Raw genomic sequence first — 10000 nt, forward strand, 5'->3', positions numbered from 1 at the left:
GCCGCTTGCGAGGCGACCGCAGACCGGAGAGTGATAGTGCTGCTGGGGAATGTTTCTACAGAGATTGAGCTTGAGATAAAAATAACCTTGAAAAAAATAAAAAAAAAAAAAAAAAAAAAAAAGAAAAAAGAAAAAGAAAAAAAAAATAGACCGTTCAAATTTCTTCGGTTCGGTATCAGATCACCCCTTCACCCCCCGCCGCCCCCCCGCTGCCTCTGCATACCTGAGGTGCTGGATTATTGTCAGAGGACAGGCAGATGCAGTAATTGTTTTGTACAGCTTTGTTTATCTCCTACTTCTGAGTTTACCTCAGGAATTCTCCTCCCTGTCCCATGTAAGGTAGAAATATCCCCGCGAAGGAGCGGGAGAACGAATGGGAAGGTTAACGCTGTACGGGCAGCGAGCGGGCAGGTAACGAGGGGTTCAAGGAGGTTTAAAGTTTTTATCGGTAACTTGGGTCCGCCCGGGAGCGAAATATTTGAAGTGCAGCACCTTGAACACGTTTAATTATGGGGTAGTAGTAAAGAGTGAGCTTCCAAGTAATTAGAAAATACTTCTTGGGAGACAGGCTAATCGCTTTTCATGGGGCTCTTGAAGAAATTAACCTCTGGGTGCTTGTTTGAGCAAAACAACTTTGGATCAGCCACCGCTGGTCTTCGCTGATAGACCCGACCCGCTGTGAAATGCAAAGAAAATAGGGAGATGAATTTAAAATTAAATACAAACGGAAGAATAAATGAAAAAGGGAAAGAAAAAAATTATAAGAAAAAAGAAAGCAAAAAGGAAAAGAAAGAGGAAAGAAAAAAGGGAAAGAAGAGGAAGAGAGGAAAGGCTCACTGTCCCTTTCCTTCAAGGTGGCGAGTGATGCGTGTCACCGCAGGGAAGCCACCTCCAAATAAAAACGTCACTTAGGGGGAGAGCCGGCGGCCGGGGGAGAGCTGGGGCCGAGCCTACACCTCCCGACCCTGCTCGGCCCTCGGCGGGGTCGCGCAGCTCCTCGGTGTGCGCCCCGTCGGGGCGGTGGCACCGTGCGGGCCCCGGACACGGATCTGGGGTGGGCTGCGGGGGGAGGACCCGCTTCCACCTTCTCGCTCCTCTCTCGGGCTCCCCGCGGAGGATCCGAGCCCCGCAACCTGTTCAGCCCTCCCAACCCTTCGTCCATCCAGCAGCACCTTTCTCTCTAATTTTGTTTCGGGGTATTTGTCCCTAAAGAAAAGCAAAGCAGCTGCGGCGGCTTTCCCGTCCTAAGGAGGCAAGGATTTTCTGGGGGTCCAGAGGGTGACGGGCCGGCGTTTTGGGGGGCAGCACGGCTCGGCGATGCCGTTTGGGGAGCAGTCAGGGCAGATCAAAAGCTCCTGTCCGGCTGCGAGAAGGACGAGTCAATTACAGCCGAACCGCGCTGCGGGGAGGGGACGCAGCCCCCGGGCAGCCCGCGGGCACCGGACCGGGCCTGCTCAGCACCCCCCGGACCCCTTTGTATCGCCGCCGCTCGCTTAATATTATTTATGCGTTTCTGCAAGGAATTGTGGGATGCCGGCCCCCCTCCCCCGGTAAACACCGGGGCAATTAAAGCCCCGATAAGCCATGGCCGATGAGGGGTGGGGGGCACAGGCGGGTGGGGGTCAGCGATGCGCGCCCCGCCGTGAGGCACCCCCGGCTCCCCCCCGCGCATCCCCGCGGCGGCCGGGCCCGTCCGGGGGAGGGGCGTGGGCGCTGTCACTTACCGGGGCGCCCCGCACCACGTGTGCGCTCGCCCGGGCTTCCATTGGCCCGAGGCACGTGTCGGAGCGCCCGGGCCGGCTACGTCAGCGGCGGGGGCCCCGTTAAAACCTAAAGGACAACAACCCGAGTGGAAGTGCCCGGGCGCGGCGGCGGCGGCCGCCGGGGCGTAGCGCGGCGCAGGGCGGGCGGCAGGGCAGGGCGGGACGCCCCCCCACCCGCGGCGGCCCCCGCATGTGCGGGCGCGGGGCGGCGCGGGGCGAGGCGCTGCCGGCCGGAGCCCCGCGGGGCGCCCCTCACCGCCCTGCCCTCCGCGGGACACCGGCTGCTGAGAGCCCGCCTACACCCCGCCCCGACACCGGCGCTTCGTTTTTTCTCTTACACCCCCCCTCCGCTCCCCAATTATTATTATTTTTATTATCGCTAATTTTTCCTCCGCGGATGAGGCGCGGCGGCGGCGGCGGCGGCCGGGGGAGCAGGCGGCAGCGCGCCGCGGGACCGAGCGGCTGAGCGGCGGCGGGAGGCGGCGAGCGGCGGCGGGAGGACCGGAGCCCCTGTGTTTTCATTTTTTGGCAAACTTGGAAGTGGTGCAGGCTCGGTTACTGGCTTGCGAGTCTCCCTGCATTTATCTCTTAATTTTTTTAAAAATTACTCTTAATTTTAATTTTTTTCCTTTTTTTTTTTTTTTTTTTCCCAAACTCTGGATTTTGAATGCCGGGCGAAGCCAGGAGAAACGAAAGCAAATAGACACCGTGTGTGCGTGTATATATATATATATATATAAATATATATATTAAAAAATTAAAATAAAGAACAACCGACTGCAGCAGCAACAACAGACAGCGCTCGGCAGCCCTCGGTCGGCGGCGGGCGGGCAGTGGAGCCGTCGGCGGGGCGGCCGCGCAGCATGGAGGAGGGCGGCCGGAGCCCCCGGGAGGAGGCGGCCGAGCCGCAGGAGTCCGGCGGCGACGCGGAGCCCGGCGGCGGCGGGCGGCGGGGGCTGCTGCTCCCCCCCGGTGACCCCCCGCACCCCCACCCGCACCCGCACCGCATCACCAACTTCTTCATCGACAACATCCTGCGGCCCGAGTTCGGGCGGAGGAAGGAGGCGGGCGGCCCCGACGGAGAGCCCCGGCGGCCCGGCGCGGAGAGCCGCCGCAGCCCCGCCGCGGCGCCGGCCCCCGGGGCTCCGCTGCCCGGCGGCGGGGCGGGCTCGCCGGGCCGGGGGGAGGGCGGCCCCGCCGGGCTGGCCCTGCACGGCGCCGCCAAGAAGGGGGGGGACCCCGCGGCGCTGGAGGCGGCCCTGAAGGCGCGGGGGCTGAGCGGCGGCGACCTGTCGGTGAGCTCGGACTCGGATAGCTCCCAGGCCAGCTCCAACGCCGGGAACCAGCCCATGCTGTGGCCCGCCTGGGTGTACTGCACGCGGTACTCGGACCGGCCCTCCTCAGGTAAGCGCTGCCCCGCCGCAGCCCCGCTCCCCGCGGCCGCAGCCCCTTCTTCCCTGGGCTCCCCGGGCCGCCGCCCCCCTGGCCGGCGAGGCCGGGAAGCGGCGTGGAAAAGACCCCGCTCCCCTTTCCCTCTCCGTCTTCTTCTGGGTTTGGGTTTTTTTTTTTCTGCTTGGGTTTTGCTTTTTGGGGTTTTTTTGGCGGGTGGGCGAGTTGTTTAAAATGGCCTGAAAATGCTTGTAGATGAAGGGTCGGCTGGGGGTGCGCGGAGCCGCAGGGATGAGGAGGGAACGGGCGTCCCTGCCTCCGGCCCCGCCGCCGCGGCGGAGCTGAGGCCGCCTGGGCTCGGGGCATTTCTCACCAACAGACGAGTTTTATCAAAGAGTGAGGGAAAAAAAGCCCTGTCTTCGGGCTCCCCGCTCATCCTCTCGGCGAGCTCTCCTTTTCCCTGCCGGGAAACCTCCCCCGCGCTGGGTTTTGGAAAGGGGAGGTGGCATTTCCATAGGCCTCGCCTTGTTTTGATTAGTCTTTTTTGGCCAAAAAACTATCCGCGATCGTTTATTTCTCTAAAAGAGGCCTCCGAGCCGCCGCCGTTTCTTTTCTTTAATTTCCCCCTATATGCTGTAGGTCAGCCCTGGGGGCCGGAGGACATTTCCAAGAGCCAGGAAACTTCTTTGGCAGAGTCCGTCCCTTGGCAAGGGCTGGGGCACAACGTCCTGAAATTATCTTTAAAAAAAATGATTAAAAAAAAAATTAAAAAATATAAAATAATAGCTAGCAGGGGGTAAAATGTCCATTCGATACCGCGGGGACAGGAGGGCTGGCTCCGATAAAATCGGTAAAACCCCGGTTAAAAACAAGTAGAAAACACTGGAGGAGAGCATGGGAAACATCAGGCAGGAGATTGCTCCTGGGGAAAAGAAAAAAAAAATAATGTTTTTCTCTTACAAAAGCGGCAAGGTAGAATTTCCACCCGAGAGTCGGCTAGCTGAGGAAGGGTTCATAAAACGAGATGAAAATTAGTTCGTAATATCTGAAAACAAACTCTTACTCAGAGGTAATATTCAGAGCTGAATTGGAATTTACTCCATTGTTCTCCAGTGCTCTCCTTTGTTAATATTTAATTAACATACATCCTCACAATGGCTCAGCCCGGGCAGAAAAGGCTCCTTGTGCTGCCGAGAATAATATTCTCGAGAATAATCCCGGGATTCGGATCGGGCCGTGCAGCGCCATATGGGCACTGCAGCGGAGAGGCGGAATGCTTCTGGCCAAGTAAACTGCTAGAGGATTGCCATTAGAATTTTTATCGCGACTCACAACAAAAAAAAAAAAAAGGGGAAAAAAAAAAAAGAAATAAAGAAGAAGTAAAAAAGTATAGAGGTTTTCTTAAAAATAAATTAATAAAAATCTGTTCAGGGTATAAAATTTAGCTCCGTGCCTCTGCTCCTGGTGCAAGCTTTCCTTGCCGGGCATTCCCGGGACACAGAGGCTCGGTTTGTGGCTGGGGAGAAAGGGGCCGGGGGGGCCCGGGCAGCGAGCGGAGGCTGCGGGGGCGCCGGGGGCTGCGGCTCCCGTTCCGCCGCCTCCCGAGCATCCCCGGCCGCGGAGGCACAAAGCGGGCACATTCCCTCCGAGGGGGTGCTGCCGGCGGAGCTGGGAGCCCCCCAGGCGGGGGCTGTGCCCGCAGCAGAGCGTGGCGGTGTCGGTGCCTCTCCTCTCTCCCGGCCCTAGGTCCCCGCTCCCGCAAACCAAAGAAGAAGAACCCCAACAAGGAGGACAAGCGGCCTCGCACCGCCTTCACCGCCGAGCAGCTGCAGAGACTCAAGGCCGAGTTCCAGACGAACCGGTACCTGACGGAGCAGCGGCGGCAGAGCCTGGCCCAGGAGCTCGGGCTCAACGAGTCCCAGATCAAAATCTGGTTCCAGAACAAACGAGCCAAGATCAAGAAGGCGACGGGCAGTAAGAACTCCCTGGCAGTGCACCTCATGGCCCAGGGGCTCTACAACCACTCCACCACGGCGAAAGACGGCAAGTCGGACAGTGAATAGCCGAGGGAAAGGGGGGTGGGAGGGAAGCGAGGGAGGGAGGGGGGAGGCAGGGGTGGGGGGGCCGTTTGCAAAGTTTATACAATGCAATAATTTAATTAAAAAAAATAAAAAGAAACATAAGGGCCAGTGTATAAAGATTATACCAGCATTAATAGTGAAAATATTGTGTATTAGATATAATTCTGCAATATTCTATGTATATATAATTTACAGGTAAGGTGGTGTAAAAATCCAAGATATCTGATTATAATTTTTCTTTTTTTTTGGTTAGTTGGCTTTGGTTTCGGGGGTTTGGGCTTGTTGGTTGGTTTTGTTGTTTTTTTTTTCATTTTTTTTTCTTTTTTTGGTTGTATGGAGTTTTTAGACGCTATCTTTAAGATTTTTTTTTTGAGCTTAAGTTACTTTTTTATAGACTTAAGCACAGTTTTAATGGACATTGGACGCTGTTTTTTGAAATTCAAAAAAAAATTAAAAACAACTTTTGCTGAAGTCCAAAGATTTTTATTGCTGCATTTCACACGACTGTGAACCGAATAAATAGTTCTCCTATTTGTTCTATGAGTTTTAACTTTTTTTTTTCACCCCACCCCTAGCCTTTTCTTTTGTTTTTATTTCCTTATTTTCTTTTTTCTATTTTTTTTTTGTTTTTTTTTTTTTTAGGAGGTTGTAGTGTTTTTGTATTTTTGTTTTGTTTTGTTTTTTTGGAGTTGGGGTGTCTGGGGCTGATTTTGGGGATAGACGAGGAGAATTTAATTTTAAAAGAAAGAGAAAATATAAGTAACGTTAGGGAAACAGATCTCAAAGCACCGTCTTGAAACATGCCCGGGGTCCTTTCCTGAGCCTCTACTCCTTCATCACCGCCAGCGAGAGCCACGGGCGCCCGTGACTGTGGAATGCAGGCGTGGATGCTGGATAGAGATGGGGTTAGCACCACCCCTCCCTTCCAACTTGTTGGGAAAACTTCGGGAACCCCATCTCCGAAAAGCGGGAGCCTCTCCGGGATGCTGCTCCCTCACGGCCCCGCTGCCCCTCCGCCAAGGGCAGCCGAGGGATGGGACCCGGCTCCGCTCCGGCATCACCTCCCCGAAACATTTGGGAGCGTTTTAGCCCCCCCTCCCCCCAAAAAAGTCCCATTTTTAGTTGTACCCTCCCCTCCGCAGCGCGGTCCCGCTCCGTGGCAGGGTGCGGGTGGGTGTTTCTCCCCACACCTCCCTGAAATCGGAGGTTTTGGGGGGTTCGAGGCGCTGTGCTGAGTTGAACCCGTTTGGCCCGGATCGTGGGGTCCCTCTCCCCGCTCCGGAGGGGGATTTGTCCCCCGGGCGTGGGCCTGGGTGTGCTCAGGAACGGGTTCTCCTGCGACGCTGTTTGTGGGGGGGAAAAACTTCTCGCTTTGCCTTAAAACCTCTTTATTTTGCAGCTCTAATAGATACACACTGTACATAGTAGTATAAAATTAAGAAAAGGGAAAAAAAAAGAAAAAAAAAGAAGGAAAGAATCCAGCTATAAAATAAAAACTGTAATTTTAAATTCTGTGAATAACCATCAGCTGCTTAGGAGCCAGGATTAAATGACTTTGCCTTTTAGCAAGAAAGCGAAGGATTTTTTTTTTTTCTTCTCTCCAGTTTATAAAACATGTGCATTTTACAATTGCAGTATCAAATATTTATAATCGGATGAAATATGAATGTTTCTATTTACAACTGTGTTCTCAACATTGTGAACATTCTCGCTGCATTTTGTGTGTTTCGATTCTCGAGGACTGCATTAAATAATAATAATTAAAAAAAAAATCCAACCAAAGAACCCCTTTTATTACGAAATCAAACCCGTGTCAGTCAGAAGTCACAATGGAGCTATTCGGGAATATATGTCCCTAAATGTTCATACAACCTTCAGACTACACTTCTGAGCCTTGGAGCTGGAGTTAGAAGTATTTCGTACTTTCAGTTCTTTACAGGGGTTTGTGGGGGGGCAAAATCCGTGGCGATTTATGAGAGAGGTGGTTTTGCAGCCAGGCGTTTCATCAGCCTTTTGACTTAATGAGGAAACTTTGGGGGATTCATTCCTAGGCTGAAGGAGAGGACGAACGGCAGCCGGCACCGAGCCCCTCTCGGGCACTCCTGCTCAAAACGGAAAGGAAAATCTCTTTAATCTCACGTCCTGTCAACAGGTTTCACCTTTTCGAGACTTTAAATACCCGGTGGTGTGATGCTCTGACAGGCTGCGTTTGGAAAACCTCTGCTAGGAAAACACGTAACCCTGGAGCTCGGGAAGAGGGGATGGAATATTGCCGATGCCACGCCACGAAACCAGGCACCCTGTAAAATACTTGGCAGCCCCGGGAAGTGACAGTACCACGATTTTAGGACAGGCTGGACAAAAATAAAACGATCATCCGTCTTGCTGCGAAAAAGGGCACAGGAGCTCCGAAATAGCTTTCCGCAGGCAGGAGAGGGAGGAAGGGCAGAGCCTCACTCACCCTCAGGGTCGCTCCTGGCTGCAGGGGACACGCTCCCAGATAAAACCAAGGAGAATGGAGGGGGCGGGGATGCAAAGGAAAGCGTATTTAAAATTTTATTTTGTACTTTATTTTTTTCAAGCTGCTACTTTGGGATATACTCTGCAAGGGGCAAAATTCTCCAGGAGCGGAGCTGCCGCTGGGATGGTGCTCCAAAGGCTTCACCTGCCCAGAGGAGCTGGGACCAGGGCTGAGTGCGGGGATGCTACCAGGATACTGAGGGCTCCTGCTTCCCGTATTGCTTTGTTTTCCCAGCCTCTCTGGTTTGCGTGCTTTTAAGATATTTATACACACACACACACACACACACATATATATATATATATATATATTTTTTTGTCACCTCTATTAATGGAGGCAGGTGACTTATAATCCCTTGGGAGAAAATTGATGGCAGTGGGCACTTAAGAAGAGTTTTAAATCTGGTTTTAAAAATAACTTCCGTTGTCTGACTGTACAAAACGGCACTGTGGGTGTGTTACACGAGGGTGGGTAAGTCCCACGGAGATATTATTCATATTTTTTTAGGAAGTCGTTAAACCTGCAGTGGGGGAAAATTTGGCCCTGCTCCTAAGAGTGGAGGCAGAAGTGGAGTTTCCACCTGTCCTCACCCAGCCTAGTAAGAAATGCTGGGAACAGAAAACAGATGTGTGACACCAGCCAGGAATACGCAGTTTTAGGTTAAAAAAAATTAGTAGTGAAACTTCTCCAAGCTAGCCCACTCTGTGTAACAAGGACAGACAATATCTCGCTGCTGCTTGGATTTTATCCAGACCAGAACACAAAATATTTGCCATTGGTAAGCCGTGCCCTCAGTGGGAGCAGCGGGTGCCTCACACGGGCCGTACTCCTCACCTGCCTCCGATATTTTGGGGAGTGCTTGCATGTGAGGAGGGGCAGGTTCGGAGGGACTCGCTCCGCTGCTGCCTTCGCCACCCTTTGGGCGGCTGCTGAATCCCGTGCGCCGTCCAGAACGCGCTCCCACGCCCGGGCAGCGGCTCCCCGCTGGCTCGGGAAGGACGGCACAGCTGAATTAGCCCTCGATAATTTAAAATTTAAAATTATTTTAAGAGGAGGAGCTGCCGCACGAGCTCCTTTTGCAATTTTAGCAAAGCAGCAAGCCCTTTCTGAAGCAGCCTTTTTGTTTTGGAAAAGGCAGAACCCCAACCCACAGGAGCCCCGAAGCCGCAGCCTCCCCCAAAATCCGGCTGCACCGGGGCACGGGCAGAGGCAGGACGGGCCCTGGAGTCACACTGCTGGCAGCGCTTTTATCCTGGCAGGCAGCTCTCCCTGAGATTTCCCTCCCCCATCTAGCGGGGCAGGCTCCTTCCCCTCCAGCCAGAGCAGCAGAGTCCAGTTAAAAAAAAAAAAAAAAATAAAAAGGGGAAAAACCCAAACTAACTAATCAAACAAAACAACCAACCCAGGAAAGTATTTCAGGGCCGAACAAAAATACATCTGCGCTTGCCCGCGCCAACCAGCCAGTCCGCGTAATTAATTAAGCGTATTTTTCCCGTAACTCTGTTCAATGAGCATCTGAACACTGAGGTTTAGTGAAGGTGTTCTCCGCTCCCTGCTAGCGCAGGATGTGGCACATGCGATGCACAAACCCACGCCCAGACACGATATATGCAAATGTCCGCGCCATTGATTGTGAAATGCATATCAGAGTTAGAGAGGGAAACTATTTAGCTAGCTCGGGTTTGTGGAAAAAAAAAAAAAAAAAAAGTAATTCTGTATCCCGCTGATTTAATATCCGACCGCCACATTCAATCCCCGCCCATGCAGCTATCAAAAGTACCCCTGGGATGTTTGGATATCATCTCCAAACTAACATCTGTGATTATGAAACGCTCAGAAGGGGAAGGTTAATAACAATTTGTTTCAAAGGGCCATGAGTCAATTTTATAAACAAATTTGCGTCGTCTTAAAAGCAAACAAACAAACAAACAAACAAGCAGAATGGAAGTACCCAGGGGCAGGGGCCGGACCTGGGGAGTCGGGGCAGGATTTGTGCCCGCTTCCCGCAGGGATGGAGCCGAGGCTGTCCGGGATGGGCCCGGGAGCAGCAGCCGAGGATGATGGGGTGCGCAGGGGGAGAAGTTTGTGCTGTGACAGCCCAGGGGATGCTCCGTGGCTCCGGCAGAAGCGCACCCAGACGCATTTGGGAAGCGTAAGGTAGTGCCGGGTTTCTGCACAGAAAGTTGGGAGGGTCCCTGGCAGCGGAGTTGGGATCTGTGCAGTTGCAGAGGGGGCAGGTCTGGGCT

At 53.3% G+C, this 10000-nt stretch overlaps 1 protein-coding gene across 1 annotated transcript; it reads left to right on the forward strand.

Annotated features, from left to right (window-relative positions):
- Positions 1-2267: 2267 nt before the first annotated feature.
- EN2 (engrailed homeobox 2) lies at positions 2268-5217 on the forward strand. Its single transcript, XM_015616552.2, has 2 exons — positions 2268-3167; positions 4899-5217. The coding sequence occupies exons 1-2, from the start codon at positions 2627-2629 to the stop codon at positions 5213-5215; spliced, it is 858 nt and encodes a 285-aa protein (XP_015472038.1). The 5' UTR covers positions 2268-2626; the 3' UTR covers positions 5216-5217.
- Positions 5218-10000: the final 4783 nt, after the last annotated feature.

The sequence above is a fragment of the Parus major genome, chromosome 2 (genome assembly GCF_001522545.3).
Source record: "Parus major isolate Abel chromosome 2, Parus_major1.1, whole genome shotgun sequence".
Classification (NCBI taxonomy): domain Eukaryota; kingdom Metazoa; phylum Chordata; class Aves; order Passeriformes; family Paridae; genus Parus; species Parus major.

Coding starts and splice junctions, on each gene's coding strand:
- EN2 (XM_015616552.2), top strand. CDS start 2,627: ATGGAGGAGGGCGGCCGGAGCCCCCGGGAGGAGGCGGCCGAGCCGCAG. Junction 3,168..4,898: donor CTCGGACCGGCCCTCCTCAG/GTAAGCGCTGCC, acceptor TCCCGGCCCTAG/GTCCCCGCTCCCGCAAACCA.